Source organism: Musca domestica, unplaced genomic scaffold (assembly GCF_030504385.1).
Source record: "Musca domestica strain aabys unplaced genomic scaffold, Musca_domestica.polishedcontigs.V.1.1 15, whole genome shotgun sequence".
Taxonomy (NCBI): Eukaryota; Metazoa; Arthropoda; class Insecta; order Diptera; family Muscidae; genus Musca; species Musca domestica.
This window is the reverse complement of record NW_026712207.1, coordinates 5,430,748-5,453,076: the sequence shown is the minus strand read 5'-3', so window position 1 is coordinate 5,453,076 and position 22,329 is coordinate 5,430,748. Positions and strand designations below refer to the sequence as shown.

Below are 22,329 nucleotides of genomic sequence, written 5' to 3'. Positions count from 1 at the left end.
TACACTTTTAGTACGAATTTCTAAAATCCCAGGGTTATCACACGCCTACGCACCAAGACTGGTTCTAGTCCAAAATTTCTAGAATGTAACTTCAATCGTTTCGTCTCAAAACCAACTGTATCCGTTCACATAATACTAAATGGTACTTAAAGTTCGATTTTTCAAAAAAAAAAAAAAAATCCTGACCCCCTGACCTAGCTCTTATAAAAATTTTATTAATCGTTTCAGGTTAATTATATGTTGTGAACATGCTGACCTTCTGTGGGTGGAGGAGTACTAGCAGGAGTGGGCCGATATTAAAATATTTTTTTTATACCCTCCACCATTCTATGGAGGGTATATTAGCGTTATCATTCCGTTTGTAACTCCTCGAAATATTCAGAGTATTTATTCTGGATCAGCGTAAAATTCTAAGACGATCTAGCGATGTCCGTCTGTCTGTCGTCTTTCTGTTATAATCACGCTTATCTTTCGAACGAATTGAGATAAAAGGCTTACATGCATGTATAGTTTACCAGAATCAGGTTAAGTTTGTAGATGGGCCATGTCGGTCCACTTTTTCGTATAGCCCCCATATAAAGGTCCTCTCGATATTCGGTATTTTCATTATTTTAGCGACATTGTTTGATGATTTCAGTAAAATTATTCACTGGAAATGTTTCAAATTTCGTATTGGAAGATCCTAATAGGTACTACAATCTATGGCAAAAAATTTCTTATGCAGATCCAAGTCTTCGTATAGCCCCCATACGACAGTATCTCCCGATACTCGGTATTTTCAGGATTTTTGCAACATTATTCACTAGAACTGTTTCATATTTCGCATTTGTATTTCGTAATGGGTACTACAGCATATGGTCCCCATATAACGGTTTTAAATTAAGTGGTAGTTTTCGGATATTGTTTTTTTTTTTTTGAAAATTTTCAAGTTCCTTCCAAATGGTGGAGAGTATTAAAAGTTCAGCCCGGTCAACCTTAGCTGCTTTTTTACTTCTTTTCATTTAAAAAATATATTTGAAAATTATATAAAACTAAAAAAGAATGTAAATTTAATTCATATTTTAAAACTACTATATTTTTATTCTAAGGTATTAAGTTATTTAATTCAAATTGAATATTTTTAAAAAATTCAAAACTTTACATTTTTTTAATTCAAAATTTTTCAATTAACGGAAAAAAATTAAAATTTTAATTTTTAAATCAATAAAACTATTCCCTGGCCATTTTTTAATAAAACGTTTTGATATTATAAAAATATGTTAAAATCTTTAATAAAAAAAATCAAATGCTATTCGTACAAAAATATTTTATAAAAACAGTAGAATATGGTTATAACGAATCTCAATTATTGTAAAACAATGATTTTGAATTACTGTTTTTACAAATTCCAAAATTTAAATACATATTTTCTCTTTCAAGAAAAATATACTATTCAAAATTCCAAAATTCCATTCTACTCAATTCAAATATAGAGATAATCAAAATTTCTACCTAGGACGCATACCAAAGAATTGAAGTAAAAATTGAAAACATTAAACGCAACATAAATGCAACAATTACCCTTTTTGGCAGTGCTTGTTTTCGGTGCTTAAAAAACGGAAAGGAGTAGATAATAAATTTTGTTGAAAATCAAAAAAACAGAACACTTAAAGCGGTAGGTAAGGCAAATTAAAAGAAAAAAGACAACAGACAAAAGAAAATAAAATAAAATTGCAATTGAAAAGAAATTTGGAAACAAAAAAAAAACAGAAAACACACGAGGTAAAAACAATTGACAATTTTTATTATATGTTCTCTTCAACATCTTTTACTTCATCTTCTTCTTAGAAACTGCTTGGCATAGTAAAAGGGGGGTAACCAAAAAAAACAAGAAGAGATAAAGAATTTAAATACAACGATGACATTCTCTTTGGCGAGGTCATCGTATTATTGACGCCGTCGATATTTTTTTGGAAATGCTGTAAAGAAATCAAAACGCATAAAACACACACAGGATACGCACGCACACAGACACACCGAAAATTTTGAAACGAAAATACACACCCACACACTGAGACACCAAAAAAACGACAATGAGGGGAACATTTTTGATAGAGAATTTTTAAAATAATTTCATTTGAAAAATATTAAAAGAGATATTTTCAATTAATAGCTTTCAGATTTCAGAAAAAGAAAGAAAGAAAGAAAAAACAAATAGAAGTGGGAAATATGAAAATATCAGAGATTTCAGTTTCAGAGAGATTTTCCTTTATGGCTTGGAGATTTTTGTCTATCTTTACACCAACACGCTTATAACACACACACAGAGACACTTGAAATAGAATAGTTTCAGAAGACACATCGTGTACAGAGAGAGTCTTGTCGAGAGTAAGACTTGAGATTCAATCACATTTTTTTTGTTTTTGTTTTACCTCTAAAGATATACAGAAGCAAGAGGATTTTTTCAAAAGATTATGATGATAATTGAAAATTTTTGGTAGTAATGAAAAATGGGTGAAAATTAGTTGTTAATGTTAACCAAAAAATATTTAAAAAATAATTAAAAAAGAATGATTTGGATATTTTATTTGGTTGGCATCGTTCGAAAAATGAAGAAAGAACAACTCAAGAAATCTATGGTTGAGTAGACTAAAGGTTGAGTGAGAAAGAGACATGAAAAAGGTACACAAATCCTCTAAATTATTAAGGAAATTCTGTTTAAATTTACCTGGAGGAGGCATACTGGGTGCAGCACCATTTGGTATGTAGCCACTGTCGTCATCTAGAAAAAACAAGAAAAGAAGATATTAGAAACCGACAAAGAATAGGAAAAAATTTAAAGGAGAGTAAATACTGTTCTCAAAAGAGGTCTTATGTTAGAAATTCTCTCCTCGAAGAGCTGAAAAAATTATCATAAAAATGCCCTGTCTGTAGTGTCAGAGAATAACTGAAACATTTCTCATAAAATTACTTCTCATAGAAGAGCTGAAGCACTTCTCATAGAAGAGCTCCGAAGCACTTCTCATAGAAGAGCTGCTGAAACACTTATCGCAGAAGAGCTGAAGCACTTCTCCCAGAAGAGCTGAAGCACTTCTCCCAGAAGAGCTGAAGCACTTCTCCCAGAAGAGCTGAGCACTTCTCCCAGAAGAGCTGAAGCACTTCGTCTATGTCTCCATAGACGAGCTCAAGGTCGTCTATGTCTCAATAGACGAGCTCAAGGTCGTCTATGTCTCCATAGACGAGCTCAAGGTCGCCTATGTCTCAATAGACGAGCTCAAGGTCGTCTATGTCTCAGTAGACGAGCTCAAGGTCGTCTATGTCTCAATAGACGAGCTCAAGGTCGTCTATGTCTCAATAGACGAGCTCAAGGTCGTCTATGTCTCAATAGACGAGCTCAAGGTCGTCTATGTCTCAATAGACGAGCTCAAGGTCGTCTATGTCTCAATAGACGAGCTCAAGGTCGTCTATGTCTCAATAGACGAGCTCAAGGTCGTCTATGTCTCAATAGACGAGCTCAAGGTCGTCTATGCCTCAATAGACGAGCTCAAGGTCGTCTATGTCTCAATAGACGAGCTCAAGGTCGTCTATGTCTCAATAAACGAGCTCAAGGTCGTCTATGTTTCAAGTGGTCGTTCCATAGAAGCCCGCATGGTCTTCCCAAGAAGACCAAAATATGACCTTCTTATGGAAAAAGGATTCCCGATAACATCCCCTCACTCACCTGCCGTGTCCTGCGAACCAAACATATCCTCGGTCAATTCATGAGCATACTCTGGCGGTAGTGCTGGTGCGGGTGGGAGAGCAAAGCTAGGCGGTGCTGTTGGTGGTGGCGAATCCTCTCCACCCTCTGTCAACGGTTCACCATTCTCATCGCACTCTTCCACAACCAACGAGGGGAAATTACCAAATTTGCCATCCAATTCTCCCTCCCACCAACCATCGTCGACCCCATGAGCCGTTTTAGTCACAATCTTTATAATTTGTCCCTCCTCAAAGGTCAGCTCATCCTCAGCCGTGGCATCATAATCATACAAGGCAATACAATACATAACATCGGATTTCTTTTTCTGCGGTGCCATTATGACAGACACCTGGTCGGGTGATTGCATTGAGTCCACGGTCTGATCCTCGTTGTCGACGGTGTAATCCACAGATGAGAAAGATATCTGGGAACGCAATTGATTGGCGGCACCACTACCATTTGCGGCTGCCTCCTGTTCAATGTCCAAATAGTTGTGTGGCACATAACCCTCTTCGCCGCGATAATTACGGGCTCTCAACCAACCGTCGCCATCACCTTCGCCAATCACTTCCAATTGTTCGTTTTCAACAATGGTCAGTTCATCGGGATTTTGGGCCTGAAAATAATGGGAATTTAAGTTATATAGATATGTTCGGAGTTGGATATGATGGATACTAACAGTGTAACTATATAGAGCAGTACACTTGAATATGGCCTCTTTGGGTTCAGGAACAATGGGTTCTTCGGGTTCTTCTTCTTCGTCATCACCACCCCAATTAACTTCAGTTGGATCCTCCCAACCAGTGTTGGCACTCATAGCCGGCATTGTAGTTGTTGGTTCGGGTATATGTTCTTCGGTTTCTGCAAATGAAAGAGAGAGAGGGAGATGAAGAAAGTGGGATCATGAAAGAGAATTTTCAAGAGTATTTTTAAAATTTTTAAGGGTCTTTCAAAGCCTTAAACGTGGATTTTTTTAAATTGTTAAGGGTCTTTCAAAGCCTTAAATTTTTTAAGGGTATTTCAAAGCCTCAAACGTGGATTTTTTAAAGAATTTTTTAAGGGTCTTTAAAAGCCTCAAACGTGGATTAAAAAAAATGAAGAGTATATCTAAGCCTCAAACATGGATTAAAAAAATGAAGCCTCAAACGTGGATTTAAAAAAATGAAGGGTATTTCAAAGCTTCAAACGTGGATTTTTTAAAGACTTTATTGAAGGGTATTTCGAAGCCTCAAACGTGGATTTTTTAAAGATTTTTTCCAAGAATCTTTAAAAGCCTCAAACGTGGATTTTTTAAAGATTTTTTCCAAGAATCTTTCAAAGCATCAAACGTCGATTTTTCAAAGAATTTTTTCAAGAATCTTTCAAAGCCTCAAACGTCGATTTTTAAAGAATTTTTTCCAGAATCTTTCAAAGCCTCAAACGTCGATTTTTTAAAGAATTTTTTTGCAAAAGTCTTTTAAAGCCTCAAACGTGGATTTTTTAAAGAATTTTTGAAGGGTCTTTCAAGGCTTAAAACGTAGATTTTTTAAAGAATTTCTTTCAAAAGTCTTTCAAAGCCTCAAACGTGGATTTAAGAAAAAAATGCAAAAGTCTTTAAAAGCCTCAAACGTGGATTTTTTAAAGAATTTTTGAAGGGTCTTTCAAGGCTTAAAACGTAGATTTTTTAAAGAATTTTTTTCAAAAGTCTTTCAAAGCCTCAAACGTGGATTTAAAAAAAAATCAAAAGTCTTTAAAAGCCTCAAACGTGGATTTTTTAAAGAATTTTTTCAAAGTTTTAAAAGCCTCAAACGTGGATTTTTTAAAGAATTTTTTCAAAAGTCTTTAAAAGCCTCAAACGTGGATTTTTTAAAGAATTTTTTCAAGAGTCTTTAAAAGCCTCAAAATTTGATTTTTTAAAGAATTTTTAAACGTGGATTTTTTAAAGATTTTTTAAACGAGGAGTTTTTAAAGAATTTTTCAAGAGTTTTTCAAAGCATCAAAGGTGGATTTTTTAAGAATTTTTGGAATGGACTTTCAAGGCCTCAATCGTGGATTTTTTAAAGAATTTTTTGAAGGGTATTTCAAAGCCTCAAACGTGGATTTTTTAAAGAATTTTTTCAAGAGTCTTTCAAAGCCTCAAACGTGGATTTTTTAAAGAATTTTTTGAAGGGTATTTCAAAGCCTCAAACGTGGATTTTTTAAAGAATTTTTTGAAGGGTATTTCAAAGCCTCAAACGTGGATTTTTTAAAGAATTTTTTGAAGGGTATTTCAAAGCCTCAAACGTGGATTTTTTAAAGAATTTTTTGAAGGGTATTTCAAAGCCTCAAACGTGGATTTTTTAAAGAATTTTTTGAAGGGTATTTCAAAGCCTCAAACGTGGATTTTTTAAAGAATTTTTTGAAGGGTATTTCAAAGCCTCAAACGTGGATTTTTTTAAAGAATTTTTTGAAGGGTATTTCAAAGCATCAAACGTGGAATTTTTAAAGAATTTTTTCAAGAGTCTTTCAAAGCCTCAAACGTGGATTTTTTTAAATGATTTTTTGAAGGGTATTTCAAAGCATCAAACGTGGATTTTTTAAAGAATTTTTTCAAGAGTCTTTCAAAGCCTCAAACGTGGATTTTTTAAAGAATTTTTTGAAGGGTATTTCAAAGCATCAAACGTGGATTTTTTAAAGAATTTTTTCAAGAGTCTTTCAAAGCCTCAAACGTGGATTTTTTTAAAGAATTTTTTGAAGGGTATTTCAAAGCATCAAACGTGGATTTTTTAAAGAATTTTTTCAAGAGTCTTTCAAAGCCTCAAACGTGGATTTTTTAAAGAATTTTTTGAAGGGTATTTCAAAGCCTCAAACGTGGATTTTTTAAAGAATTTTTTGAAGGGTATTTCAAAGCCTCAAACGTGGATTTTTTAAAGAATTTTTTGAAGGGTATTTCAAATCCTCAAACGTGGATTTTTTAAAGAATTTTTTGAAGGGTATTTCAAAGCTTCAAACGTGGATTTTTTAAAGAATTTTTTGAAGGGTATTTCAAAGCTTCAAACGTGGATTTTTTAAAGAATTTTTTGAAGGGTATTGCAAAGCTTCAAACGTTGATTTTTTAAAGAAATTTTTGAAGGGTATTTCAAGGCTTCAAACGTGGATTTTTTAAAGAAATTTTTGAAGGGTCTTTAAAATCCTCAAACGTGGATTTTTTAAAGAAATTTTTGAAGGGTCTTTAAAATCCTCAAACGTGGATTTTTTAAAGAAATTTTTGAAGGGTCTTTAAAATCCTCAAACGTGGATTTTTTAAAGAAATTTTTGAAGGGTCTTTAAAATCCTCAAACGTGGATTTTTTAAAGAAATTTTTGAAGGGTCTTTAAAATCCTCAAACGTGGATTTTTTAAAGAAATTTTTGAAGGGTCTTTAAAATCCTCAAACGTGGATTTTTTAAAGAAATTTTTGAAGGGTCTTTAAAATCCTCAAACGTGGATTTTTTAAAGAAATTTTTGAAGGGTCTTTAAAATCCTCAAACGTGGATTTTTTAAAGAAATTTTTGAAGGGTCTTTAAAATCCTCAAACGTGGATTTTTTAAAGAAATTTTTGAAGGGTCTTTAAAATCCTCAAACGTGGATTTTTTAAAGAAATTTTTGAAGGGTCTTTAAAATCCTCAAACGTGGATTTTTTAAAGAAATTTTTGAAGGGTCTTTAAAATCCTCAAACGTGGATTTTTTAAAGAAATTTTTGAAGGGTCTTTAAAATCCTCAAACGTGGATTTTTTAAAGAAATTTTTGAAGGGTCTTTAAAATCCTCAAACGTGGATTTTTTAAAGAAATTTTTGAAGGGTCTTTAAAATCCTCAAACGTGGATTTTTTAAAGAAATTTTTGAAGGGTCTTTAAAATCCTCAAACGTGGATTTTTTAAAGAAATTTTTGAAGGGTCTTTAAAATCCTCAAACGTGGATTTTTTAAAGAAATTTTTGAAGGGTCTTTAAAATCCTCAAACGTGGATTTTTTAAAGAAATTTTTGAAGGGTCTTTAAAATCCTCAAACGTGGATTTTTTAAAGAAATTTTTGAAGGGTCTTTAAAATCCTCAAACGTGGATTTTTTAAAGAAATTTTTGAAGGGTCTTTAAAATCCTCAAACGTGGATTTTTTAAAGAAATTTTTGAAGGGTCTTTAAAATCCTCAAACGTGGATTTTTTAAAGAAATTTTTGAAGGGTCTTTAAAATCCTCAAACGTGGATTTTTAAAGAATTTTTAAAAAGTCTTTCAAAGCCTCAGAAGAGGATTTTTGAAAGAATTTTTCCACGGATTTTTCAAAGGATCAAACGTGGATTTTTTAAAGAATTTTTAAAAAGTCTTTCAAAGCCTCAGAAATGGATTTTTTAAAGAATTTTTCCACGGATTTTTCAAAGGATCAAACGTGGATTTTTTAAAGAATTTTTAAAAAGTCTTTCAAAGCCTCAGAAAGGGATTTTTTAAAGAATTTTCCAAGGATTATTCAAAGCCTGAAACGTGGATTTTTTAAAGAATTTTTAAAAAGTCTTTCAAAGCCTCAGAAAGGGATTTTTTTGAAGAATTTTCCAAGGATTATTCAAGCCTCAAACGTGTTTTTTTAAAGAATTTTTTTAAGGGTCTTTCAAAGCTTCAATAATGGACTTTTTAAAAAAAAATTTTTCAAAGAATTATTCAAAGCCCTAAACGAGGATTTTTAAAGAATTTTTTAAGGGTCTTTCAAAGCCTCAAACGTGGATTTTTTAAAGAATATTTACAAGAATCTTTAAAAGCCTCAAAATTGGATTTTCCAACGATTTTTAAAGGGACTTTCAAAGGATCAAAATTTGACTTTTTAAAAGATCTTTTAAAGAGGCTTTCAAAGTTTCAAATTTGGATTTTTTTCAAAGATTTTTTAAAAGGACTTTCAAAGACTCAAAAGTAGACTTTTTTAGAATGTTTGAAGGGTATTTCAAAGTGGATTCTTAAAAAAAATTTAGAGGGTTTAAAATACCCTCAAAGTGGATTTTTAAAAAACATTTTTGAGGGTTTGAAATACCCTCAAACGTAGATTTTTAAGGAGCATATCTGAAGTTCTTTAAAGGCTTTTTAAGAACATTTTTGAAGGACTGTTTTATGTCCCAAATGAGAATTTTCAGATTTTTTTGTGAGTTTTATAGTGCCCCGAACGAGATTTTTTGAAAAATATTTTATGCCCCAAAAATTTAATATATTTTGATGGTATTTTTGTACCCCAAACGTGAATTTTTTCAGATTATTTTTGAAGGGTATTTCACGACCTCACAAGTGATTTTTTTAAATGTTTTTCGGAGGGATTTTGGGAAGTTCATCAAAATTTGATTTTTTTTAAATTTGGAAGGGGATTTTTCAAGAATATTTGAGAGGCAGGACTTCCTTTTAGTTCCACAAACAAAAAATGTTTGAATTACTTACCTTCATCACTATCGCTAAACGTACGGTCCCTTGTAAGCTGTGGTTCTTCCTTGGCAGCCGTTGCAGCGGCAGCAGTTGCACCTCCAGCAGCCTCTTCCTTGTCGCTGTCATAGAATGAATCTGAACTGGGATTTTCCTACAAAAAATATAAAATTTTATTAAAATTCAATTTCTTTCATTCAAAAAATATCTCTCACTCACCCCTTGACCCGAAGCATCGGTACGCATTGAAATGGAACTTGCCGATCGGGTCAACTCCTGAGCACCCATTATCTCCGCCTCTTGGACCCATTCATCGACATTAATACCACCCTCACGCAAACTTTGCAAACATGCCTCCGCCTTGGCTTTCTCCGTTTCCGAACGGCGTATTTGATCACGGAACTCTTCAATCTTGGTATCCAAATCAGGACCATTGGGGTCATTTGGATCGCTTCGCTGACCTGAATCACGTAGAGCAACACACACTGCCAATTTTTTAGCATTTTCACGTATCGATAGATTCTCCTTGACCACACGACCAGCCAGATTTTTAGCCTCTTTGGTTAGCGTTTCCACGGCCGATTCATGTTCGGTTGTTACCTTGCGGATCGGATCATTGTCGCATGGCTCAAAATCATATTGAATATGCTGCTTCAATACCGGATAGAAGAGATAACAACACTGTAAATTATACTCCCTGGTCAGCTGTTGGGCTTGATCCCGTATCTTGCCAAAAGAGTTTTGTGTTGCCGAACAGGTCAGCAATTCGGTTCGACCCATAAGCGTCAAATACTCCGCCACACGTTCAAACACATAATTTTCCATGGTCGTCATTGTCGTCTGCAAATCAACGGTGAAATAGCGATTCTGATGGGCATTGGCAGCGGCCAAACTGAGAATGTAATCGTTGCGAGCCCCCGTCGACTTCTCCTCCAGCAATTCCTTGCGCGATGTCACCCGAGCACTGTTCTTTTGCAGCGATGTTATCGATTGGAAAAATGAACCCTTCTTCTTTTTCAATTTCTCCTCAATGTCGCGTGCCTTGTCACGCACATCGTGGGCACAGTGTTCTTCATCGAAGTACTGTTTCTTGGCCTTGTCCAAGTCGCCAACACTCAAGTGCAGCTCCTTTTGGACGTTCACAATGTACGACAAGGACTTCTTGGCAATACCCAATTTATAGTCTCGCAGAACTTTGGCTTCATCGGCAATCTGCTGTTGGAAAACTTCTATGGCGGCGAGGCGAGCCCGTGCCAGTTTCTCATTTTCTTCCAATACCGTACGCCAAACGCTCCACATGTTCCTGCAAAGGGACGGTAGTCGAAAAAATAAATTAGTTTATCAGTCAATGATATTTTGGGGGGTGTATTTGTAAGTCAATGTTGTTGTTATTTTATCTCAAATGGGAGTGTGTTCGTGTTTGTGTTTTTCTTTTTTTTTCAAATGAATTCCAGTTGTTCCACAACCAAATAGCTATCCACCCCCAAAAAAACTTTGAATGTTCCAAACTGATTAGATTTGTATTAGAGCAGAAGACAAAGCAGAATATAGTCTGGTGACCTATATTTATTTGTATTACGTCATTGCTAACGCCTTTTTATTCGGAATCCCGAAGCTATTAAAATATATTTTTAAATATTTTTTTTTAAAGAAGACATTATGATGTCCTGAGAGTTTATGATGTCCTGTAAGAACCCCTTTAGGCTTTCTACTAGAAGACTTTCTGGACTGCTATGCCAAAAGTTATTAGTTCTTATATGGCCTTCTGTGAGAAGACCTTCTGGCCTTCTAAGAGAAGACCTTCTGGCCTTCTACGAGAAGACCTCCTGGCCTTCTAAGAGAAGACTTCCTGGCCTTCTTAGAGAAGACTTCCTGGCCTTCTACGAGAAGACCTCCTGGCCTTCTAAGAGAAGACCTCCTGGCCTTCTAAGAGAAGACCTCCTGGCCTTCTAAGAGAAGACCTCCTGGCCTTCTAAGAGAAGACTTTCTGGCCTTCTAAGAGAAGACCTCCTGGCTTCTAAGAGAAGACCTCCTGGCCTTCTAAGAGAAGACCTTCTGGTCTTCTAAGATAAGACCTTCTGGTCTTCTAAGAGAAGACCTTTTGGCCTTCTCTGAGAAGACCTCCTAGTCTTCTATTAGAAGACTTCCTTGACTTCTATAAGAAGACCATCCGGCCTCCTAGGTGAAGACTTTCTGGCCTTTTAAGAATAAACCTTCTGGCCTTCTCTGAGTAGACCTTCTATCCTCCTCTGAGAAGACCTTCTAGCCTTCTCTGAGAGACCTTTTGGCCTTCTCTGAGAACTGCCCTTCTTGGAGAAGACCTTCTCGCCTTCTCTGAGAAGAGATCCTACTCTTCTATGAGAAGGCCTCCTTGACTTCTCAAAGAAGACCTCATTGACTTCTATGAGAACACCATCCGTCTCCTAGGTGAAGACTTTCTGGCCTTCTAGGAGTAAACCTTCTGGCCTTCTCTGAGAAGACACTCTAGGTTTCTATGAGACGAGCTTCCATGCTTTGAAGAGGCGATCTTCAGGGCCTCTCTGAGAAGACCATCCGGCTTTCTATGAAAAGTGCTTCAGCAGCTCTTCTATGAGAAGTGCTTCAGCAGCTCTTCTATGAGAAGTGCTTCAGCAGCTCTTCTATGAGAAGTGCTTCAGCAGCTCTTCTATGAGAAGTGCTTCTATGAGAAGACCTTCAGCTCTTCTATGAGAAGACCTTCAGCTCTTCTATGAGAAGACCTTCAGCTCTTCTATGAGAAGACCTTCAGCTCTTCTATGAGAAGACCTTCAGCTCTTCTATGAGAAGACCTTCAGCTCTTCTATGAGAAGACCTTCAGCTCTTCTATGAGAAGACCTTCAGCTCTTCTATGAGAAGACCTTCAGCTCTTCTATGAGAAGACCTTCAGCTCTTCTATGAGAAGACCTTCAGCTCTTCTATGAGAAGACCTTCAGCTCTTCTATGAGAAGACCTTCAGCTCTTCTATGAGAAGACCTTCAGCTCTTCTATGAGAAGACCTTCAGCTCTTCTATGAGAAGACCTTCAGCTCTTCTATGAGAAGACCTTCAGCTCTTCTATGAGAAGACCTTCAGCTCTTCTATGAGGAGACCTTCAGTTCTTCTATGAGAAGACCTTCAGCTCTTCTATGAGGAGACCTTCAGCTCTTCTATGAGGAGACCTTCAGCTCTTCTATGAGGAGACCTTCAGCTCTTCTATGAGGAGACCTTCAGCTCTTCTATGAGGAGACCTTCAGCTCTTCTATGAGGAGACCTTCAGCTCTTCTATGAGGAGACCTTCAGCTCTTCTATGAGGAGACCTTCAGCTCTTCTATGAGGAGAGATTCAGCTCTTCTGAGAGAAGTGCTTTAGCTATTTTGTGAGAAGTGATTCAGCTCTTCTATGAGAAGACTTCTGGTCTTCTGTGAGGAGACTTTCTGGCCTTATATGAGAAAACCTTCTGGCCTTTTCTGAGAACACTTTCTGGCCTTCTGTAAGAAGACTTTCTGGTCTTCTATGGGAAGTCCTTCTGGTCTTCTATGAAAAGATCTTCTGGTCTTCTCTGAGAACACCTTCTGTCCTTCTATGAGAAGACCTTCTGGTCTTCTATTAGAAGACCTTTCGCCCTTCTATAATAAGATCTATGAGAAGACCTTCTGGTCTTCTATTAGAAGACCTTTCGCCCTACTATGATAAGATCTATGAGCTTTTAGCTTTCTTTGAGAAGACCTTTTGCCCTTTTATGGGAAGACCTTCTGATCTCCTTCAAAAATAATTTTCGGCCTCCTTCAAGAAGACTTCTAGTCTACTGCAAAAAGACCTTCAGCTCTTTTTCAAGGAGACCTTCTGGTCTCCTTCAAGAAGACCTTCTGACCAGCTTTAAGAAGACCTTCTTGTCTCCTTTAAGAAGACCTTGTGGTCTCTTTTAGAAGACCTTCTTGTCTCTTTTAAGAAGACCTTCTGACCACCTTTAAAAAAAAACCTTCTGGTCTATTTTTAGCAGACCTACGGGCCTCCTTCAAGGAGACTTTTTAGTCTCGTTCAGGAAGACCTTCTGGTCTCCGTAAAGAAGTTCTTCTTGTCTCCTTCCGGAAGACTTTCTGGTCTCCTTCAAGTAGACCTTCTGGCTTTCTTTAAGAAGTCCTTCTGGTCTCCTTCAAGTAGACCTTCTGGTTTCCTTTAAGAAGTCCTTCTGGCATCCTTGAAGAAGGCTTTCTTCTCTCCTTCAAGAAGACTTTCTGGTCTCCTGCATGAAGACCTTCAGGTCTCCGTCAAGAAGACCGGCTAGACTTTTTGGAAAACGAATATTTTTATCCTCCCATAAAAAAAAAATTTAAAAATTATTTCCTAAATAATCCTGGCGTATGATAGCATGATATCAAATTCAAGGTAGCTCTTCAAGCTCCCATCAACGTGTACAAGTGGACATTTTAAGGTAAATAGATGCGTATGTATGCATGCATGTGTGTGTTGTGTACATTCAACTTACCATCTTTCTTCCATGCCCTCCATTTTGATATCCGGTATATTGGGTATCTTTTTGTTCAAATACTGTGAGGATATCTTGAGCAATGCCTCACTGTACGACTTTTCCACGGCCGAACGCTTAATGGTGAACTGTCGTATATCCTCGAGCAAATCGCACTCATGTTGATTCTTCAGCTGCAACTTGGCCACTTGTTCCGTATGTAAATTCTTTAGGAATTTCACATAGTTACCCTAATTAGTCACGAAGGACCATAAGGAGTGGGAGAGACGGAAAAGAAAAAAAAACACAGAGAAATATAAATAAATATGCAGGATATCAGCTCGGGAAGTGGTCGATGATTAGAGAGAAATAAACTGAAGTAAATACAAAAAGGTGAGAGGTGATGTTCAGGATGGTGATGGTTATGGCAAATGATGATGCATGCGTTTCTGTTATAAAATAAATATGTATGTATGTGTGTTCGTGTGTGATGTGAGATGAATGTATTAGTGTAGTATGTGGCTTGTCACGTTGCATGAATGAGAAAATGACAAAGATTTAGATAACAAATGTATTTTGATTAATATTAACAAAAATAGGAGAATTAGAATAACAACAAAGACAAACACAAACAAAATTTGCCGTTAGACTCCGATGAATCTAATCACAAAGAGAGAGAGAGAGAGAGAGAGGGGTGGAGTTGGGGGGACTATGCTTACCTTACGCGGTGGGGGCTGCATTTTATTATTAGTGTTTCTAGTATTCTCTTATCCTAACAAATACAAATAGCGTCCAATTTTTGTAATGAATTGAAATGGCAATTTTAAAAAATATCTTTCGATATTTGATTAGTTTTTCTTCGATTTTTGCTGTTGTTGTTTCTTTTTGTTGTTCCTTATTTTTAGCTCTTTTACGTATGTCGTGAATGAGTATAGCAGGTATACATATGTGTATGAGTGTTTCTGTGTTTGTTTGCGTGTGTGTGTGAGAGAGTTCGTGAAATAGTCTTAATGGGAGCACATAGTATGTCCGTTCGATTTTCTGTTAGTCCTCCAGTTTTTTTTTTATTTTTTGTTGTTCTGTTTTGTTTTGGATGACAGGTTATATGTGTGTATGTGTGTGAGTATTGGTGCGTTTAAGCGTTAAGCATTTAGCGTATTATTTTTTCAGATTCTTGGCTTTTTTATTTATTATTATTCAACACAAGCACGGACACATGGTCGTTTTTATCTAAAAATACAATACAAAAATAGAAGTTAATTGAATGCAGGAAAAATTGGAAAATGAAAAAAAAAAGAAAATTATAGATAGTTTATAAATTATTTATTATTCGTATAAGGTTGTAGTAGGACAAGCAATTATTGCTTTATGCAATTGACTAACTCTTAGGGTGCAAACAAGATTTAGATGTAATATATTATATGCAGTTTTCAAAATTTAGAGCTGGATTCAGCGTGCATTAGCTCCACATACGAGTTATTTATTTCGAAGAGCAACATTTCTTAGCAGATCAAAATAACAGGTCTTTTATGGATATAGTAACAAGTAAAATAATATCAGTCGGTTTTGCCGACAGATGCATACCCCCAGCCTTGAGTCATGATTATTTAAACCTTTGACCCTTCCGAAGCAGATGCGCAATATTCACCAATTCATATCTGACCTAGAACTTATATAAATATTTCAACGTGCCAGATTTGGACTATATCGACTTCCTGCTTTACAGAATTTTTCCTATGTGCAATTTTTTTGAAAATGTGGAAATATGCGTGAGGTGCCTGATATGGCGGTCTGAAGTATTCCGATTTCATACTTCATCTAATACAGATTAAAATATTGAATTTGAAGGAAATCGAACATTTATATTCAATTTTATGCGAAATAATAAATTCCGACAAATAACATATTCATATCAGATTTCTAGTTAAAAGGGATAAATAGGTATAGCAAGTTGTAAAGAATCGCCGGCTTGCATCGCAAGTTATGACAGATAATAGTATTGAAAATTGTTACCCTTTGTGAGGTACCAGAAGGTACCACCTTCACAACAGATCTTGTGTTAGAAAAAATGTTTGTGTGTGTGAAATTTGAAGAGAGTTGGATTGTTATTTCGCGTTTTGTTTTTCAAAATTTTGAATCCTTTGTGGGGAAAGTACCAGAAATAGTGTGCCGATTTATTCCATTTTCACAGCAGATATTGTGTTAATAAAAATAATGGGATGTGTAAAATTTGAAGGAAATCGGATGCTTATTTGACTCTATAAGAAGAAATGGTCCGATCTTTATCATCTTTATAACAGATCTTGTGTTGATGGAATTATTGAGAGATGAGTACCAAGTCTGAATGGAATCGGACGTTAATGTCGCGTTTTATGAACTTCATGGATACTTAAAATGTTGACCCTATGTGGGGGAGGTACCAGAAGAAGGTGACCGATATATACCAGAAGGAGTTTCCCAATATATCCCATCTTCACAGCAGATCTTGTGCAAGTAGATGTGTGATGTATGAAGAGAACTGGATGCTTATTCGGATTTTATGACCGTTTCGGTTATTCAAAATTTTTTCCCTATGTGGTGGAGGTACCAGAACGAATGGTCCCATCTTTATAACTGATCTTGTATTGACGGAAGTATTGAGATGTCCAAAGTCTGAATGGAATGGGATGTTAATTTTGTTTTTTATGAGCTTCATAAATATTCAAAAATTTGACCCTTTGTGTGGGAGGTATCAGAAGGAGACCACCGATATATTCCGTCTTCACATCAGACCTTGGGGTAATAAAAATATTGATATTTGTGTAATTTGAAGATAACCTGATGCTTATTTCGGATTTTATGATCGTTTTACTAATTAAAAATGTTGACCCATTTGTGGGGGAGGAACCAGAAGAAATGGTCCCATCTCTACCATCTTTATAACAGATCTTGTGTTGATAGAAATATTGAGAGATGAGTACCAAGTCTGAATGGAATCGGACGTTAATTTCGCGTTTTATGAACTTCATGGATACTTAAAATGTGGGGGAGGTACCAGAAGAAGTTGACCGTTATATATCATCTTCTTTGCAGATCTTGGGTTAATAAAAATAATGGGATGTGTGAAATTTGAAGAGAGCATGATGCTTATTTCCGATTTTATGATCGTTTTGGTTATTCAAAATTTCGACACTTTTTGGGGGGAAGTACCAGAAGAAGTGGACCGATCTCTACCATCTTTTTAACAGATCTTGTGTTGATAGAAATATTTAGATGTGCCAAGTCTGACTGGAATCGAATGTTAAGTTCGCATTTCATGAACTTCATGAATACTCAAAATGTTGACCCTTTGTGGGGGAGGTACGAGAAGAAGGTGACCGATATATACCATCTTCTTTGCATATCTTGGGTTGATAAAAATATTGTGATGAGTGAAATTTGAAGAGAAGAAGAAATGGTCCGATCTCTACCATCTTTATAACAGATATTGTATTGACAGAAATATTGAGATGTGCCAAGTCTGAATGGAATCGGATGTTAATTTCGCATTTTATGAACTTCATGGATATTCAAAATTTTGACCCTTTGTGGGGGAGGTACCAGAAGGAGTGGACTGATATATTCGATGTTCACACAAGACCTTGGGGTTAATAAAAATGTTGAGATTTATATAATTTGAAGATAATCGGACACTTACATCACATTTTTGAAGAATTATAATTATTCAAAATTTTGATCCTTTGTGGGGGAGGTACTTTGACCTAGCACTGATGCAAATATTCGGATTTGCAAAATTGGAGCAAAATCGAATTATCGTTTCTCTTTCTGTGCAAAAAATATATCTTTTCAAAATTTTGACATTTTGTGGGTGAAGTACCAGAAGGAGTGGAACGATATTGCCCATCTTCGAACTCGATTTAAATTTGACAAAAATATTGCGATTTACCAATTGCGATGGACCAAATCGAATGCTCCGTTTCAGAGTTATGGTGCGCACCATCCAGCCAGACAGACAAACAGACTCAACCCCACACATTAACAGTGACATGAATGAAAAATTTCAAACACTATCCGTTCCCTATATATCAAATTTAATACCATTTAGTACTTTTCGTATACTGATAATACATACTTCCGCAGTAGTGTCCCCAAAACCAATATATCCAGCACCATCTGTTCATCCAGTACAGTTCATGCATTTAGTACACATTTCCAAAACCACCTCCTTATATGAACCCTAGTTCCCCATCTTAATTCTTACATCAAATATTGTGCTTTTTAGTACTTTTTTTGCACTTATAGTTCGAATTTCCAAAAACCCAGCCGCACCCTAGATACCAACACTGACTCACTTGCAAAATTTCAAGTCCCATTCGTTTTGCGTTAAGAATTGTTTAAAAGTTATTAACATTATTTGGATGGGTGCACTCGAAGATATTTTCAATTATTTTTCATTACCACATGTGTAGAGTATCAAAAATTCGGTATGACCGGCCTTGATGCCTTTTACTTGTTTTTTTTTTTTTTCATAATTAATTTATAACTAAAACAAAACATAACTCCATAAAATTTACCGGGGATTAAATTCGAGGGAAAGCTTTCTGATAAACATTTGGATAGATTTTAATAAAACATTTACCAAATATTCGTTCAGTTTGCGCAGAATTTAACCCTGACAAAATTATCTGCTACATTTATTTTCGTTAGGAAAGAGATAAGATTTGGTATTGATTGTTTTTACTTTTTTTTTTTGGTTTAGAGGTCACATTTGTTTGAACGGGTCGATGAACGCTGTTATAACGTTGGTAAGTAACAACTAAACAAGTGGGAAGACTATTTTTAGTTTGAAATTCGTTTTCCTACTCTTATTGATTTATTTTTGAGACATCAATGGAGACACATTCGGCCAACAGTTTAGCAGGCTGATTTTAAATTCGAAATATATAATAGGACATATAAGTGTCTTTACATATTTTTATGGGTTATTTCCCTCTTTATCAAGTTATGGAATAATGTGTTTACAAGAACAGTAGCGGAATTCTTTTCTTTTTCTGTTACCTGAAAAAATCCACGCCTTTGAAATCCAAAATTTTAATTTTAACAAGTAAAAAAGCTGTAAGTTCGGCCGGACCGAACTTTATATACCCTCTACCATTTGGAACGAATTTGACAATTTAAAAAAAATAGAAACTATTAAAAATTCTGTTAAAATCTTTAAAATGCCGAATGTAGCCGTTATAAAAGGGTCTGTACGACGACGGGGACTTGCATAGGCAAGTTGAAAAAATTGGTGAAAAATGTAGCTAAAATCATCAAAATACCGAACATAGGGCGGTATAGACTGAAGTACCCAATAGGAACTTCAAATACGAAATTTGAAACAATTCTGGTGAATAATGTCGCTGGAATTTTTAAAATACCGATTATAGGGAGGTACCGATATATGGGGGCTATACGAAGACGTAGACCGGCACAGACATTTTTTGTCATAGATTGAAGTACCTATTAAGAACTTCAAATTCGAAATTTGAAACAATTCCGGTGTATAACGCCGCTGAAAGCAGCTGTATAACGTCGCTGAAAGCAGCTAAATACCGATCGAATGTACCAACATTTAGGTCATTTTGGAGTAATATTGGCCATTTAGTGCACAACTAACCCGAAATCGGTATTTATATAGAAGCTATATTCAAATCTGAACCGATCTTGATTCAATTTGTCAGAGTATATCTGGGCTGTGTCTGATACCACATGTCATTCTTGTGGGGTGCATATTACGAATATGAGGGACTTAAACACCAAATCGGATGAAACATATATGTATATATATGTGGGATGTATAGCTATATCTGCATCGATTTTCACCAAACTTCATATACTGGCATCTAAACTGAATTCGGTCGGATGTACCAAAATACAGGTCATTTGGACGGTTAAATATATATACGGGAGCTATATCTAAATTTTAACCGATTCTCACCAATTTCAATAGGCGTCGTCCTTGGGCCAAACAAATATTGTTTGGAAAATGTCATCTCAACCGGATAATAAATTTGCCCAGTGCCTAGTCAAAATAACGGTTTTAGACACTAGGTCTCTTTGGACCAAATCCGTTTCAGGACATTTGGGGTCGATTTAGCGGTGTCCATCCGTTCGTCTGGCTGGTACGCACGATAACTCTCGATGGGAGTATCCGATTTGGTCCAAACTTGGTACATAGTAATATTTGTGTCAAATTTAGATCGAGTTCGGAGATGGGCAATATCGGACCACTCCTTCTGGTACCTCCCCCACAAAAGATCGAAATTTTCAAAAAAAATATATATTTTCTGCACAGAAAGAGAAACGATAATCCGATTTTGGTCCAACTTTGTAAATTCTAATATTTGCGTCAGTGCTAGGTTAGGTGCGAAAATGGACAATATCAGTCCACTCCATCAAGTACCTCCTCCACAAAGGGTCAAAATTTTGAATAATTACAATTCTTATAAAATGTGATGAAAGAGTCCGATTATCTTCAAATTTCACACATCCCAATAATTTATTAACCCAAGGTCTGGTGTGAAGATGAATCGAATGATCGAAATTTTGAATATTCATTAAGCTCATAAAACGCGAAATAAACATCACATTTCATTCAGACTTGGCACATCTGAATATTTCTATCAACACAGGATCTGTTATAAAGGCGGTAGAGATCGGACCATTCCTGCTGATAAAGGGTCAAAGTTTTGAATAATCAAAACGTTCATAAAATCCGAAATAAGCATCAGGTTATCTTTATATTTCACACATTCCATTATTTCTACTTATGCAAGAACTGTTGTGAAGATGGGATATATCGGTCCTCTCCTTCTGGTTCATAGTTTTCCTCATTTTTAAAATGAGTTAAATTGCGCGAAAATTTAATGAAATGCCTGATCCAAACTTCTCAATCTTTCAAATTCATGGCTAAACTGGTTAATAGGTTTCATACGTGAGCCACAATCTACGTGTCTTCCAAACATTGGTTTTGAAAATATTTTGTTTTCATTTTTCAAAACGATAAATACATACACAAAATTGGCAGAAGTCGGGGACACTTAAAAAAATTGTAATTAGCTGGTAGCTCTACCATACCTTTTTATTGTACCATGATATATAGCTGGGAACCCCTTCTGGAACCTCACCCACAAAGGGTCACAATTTTCAATACTTTTATCTGTCATATCTTACGAAACAAGTCAGCGCTTCTTTACAATTTGCTACATCTAAATATTTCTCTCAACCAGAAACTTGGGATGAATATGGATTTTATGATAAAGTTACAAATATGGACCAAACATGGCACGTCGCAATATAATATTGGCCGATTCCTGTAGAACCCACTCCATAGTGGGCCAAGAGTTTGAATAATCATAACATCATATTTAAATTATATTTAAATAATCGAGCATTGGCTGAGGGCATACGTCTGCCGGCAGAATCGACTGATTGTTTTTAATTGGTTTGTTTTAAGCATGATGAATCCTTTCACATCCTTCGTAAATCAAAAAATTTTATATCCGATATTAAAGTCATTGTATTGGTTCGTTACACAAATAAATTTCCAATGAATTCGATTTTTCATCAACTCCACAATTTTTTATGAATTTTTTTCTATAGGAAACAAAGTTTTTGTTCTTTTCAGTATGATAAGCCCTTTAACATCCCTTATAAATCCAAAAAAAATCAATAAATATTAGCAAACATGGTTATTCTTGGTCCCATACACAATTTCCAGCGACTTCAATTTTCTTTTTACAAATCCACAAACCCTTTTAAAATCTTTTTTTTTTTTTTTTTTGTAGGACATGTAGGACATTGTAGGACAGGCTCCTTATTAGTACTTTTCACAAAACCTCCTAAAATCGTTTTTCTAATGGAAGTACAGCTTCCGTTTTTTGGGTATAATGAACCCTTTAATTCCAAAAATTTGAATAACAGATATCAAACACTCCTTTTATTGGTCCTTTAAGCAAATTAATTTCCAGTGACTTCAATTTTTCATCATCCCACATTCATATTTTCTTTCCTGGTAAATTCTTCTAGAGGATATAAAGTTTTTGTTATTTCATTTCACATCCTTCATAAATCCACAAAAATTATTAAAGGATGTAAAAATGACTTTTTATTGGTTAATTTCCAATGCCTTGAAATTTTTTTCATCAACTCCACAATTCCTCTTTTTTTCTTTCTTTTTCAATTTAGAACACTTTGTATATTTTTGATGGTATGAGTATTTCGGTGTGTCCTTTTAAGCCAATTACCCACTTCTGGAGCTATGGAAACCACTTTTACTTTTTTACTTCACTTTGTTTGAAAATAATTTTTTTTTCACAATGCACTTTGACGACAGAATAAAGCCACTGAATGGATGGGCTGATCCAATTTTTCTTTTCGTTTTTTCACATTTCAAAAATGAAATCACATCAAATGTTTGTTCACGTGTCCCTGAGAGATTTTCCAAGAGTCCATATAAAGCATTTTGAATGGATGCCAATTTTTTTTTAACAAGGAAAAAGTGTTTATATATTTCGATTTGAATTGAACATTTTATAAAAAACGGAACACATTTGGTTTTTAAGTTAATTTTCTTTAAATTTTGTTAAAGGGGGGAGGGGGAACATCCAACATAAAAGGATATCCCATTTTTCCGAATATTTTTATGCTTGTATATATTTCTATATGATGTCGTGTTTGTGTGTGTATATATATTTGTGTGTGTGCATGCCCTTTTGCCTGGGTATTGGTGTCTTATGTACA

At 35.3% G+C, this 22,329-nt stretch overlaps 1 protein-coding gene across 9 annotated transcripts in view; it reads right to left on the bottom strand.

Moving 5' to 3' along the window:
* The window catches only part of LOC101900870 (protein nervous wreck), a 34,476-nt gene that overhangs the window by 11,309 nt on the left and 838 nt on the right, over nt 1-22,329 (bottom strand). For 4 of the 9 annotated variants that reach the window (XM_059119579.1, XM_059119571.1, XM_059119580.1 and 1 more), the window contains exons 2-8: nt 13,588-13,817; nt 9,325-10,408; nt 9,124-9,259; nt 4,401-4,582; nt 3,701-4,337; nt 2,708-2,761; nt 1,561-1,587 (exon numbers count right to left, since the gene is read on the bottom strand). In XM_059119579.1, coding sequence (XP_058975562.1) covers nt 1,561-1,587; nt 2,708-2,761; nt 3,701-4,337; nt 4,401-4,582; nt 9,124-9,259; nt 9,325-10,408; nt 13,588-13,817 — 2,350 coding nt within the window. Of the gene's footprint in view, nt 1-1,560; nt 1,588-2,707; nt 2,762-3,700; nt 4,338-4,400; nt 4,583-9,123; nt 9,260-9,324; nt 10,409-13,587; nt 13,818-14,285; nt 14,797-22,329 lie in introns of all 9 variants that reach the window. The other 5 variants (XM_059119572.1, XM_059119573.1, XM_059119574.1 and 2 more) reach the window with 3 other exon arrangements.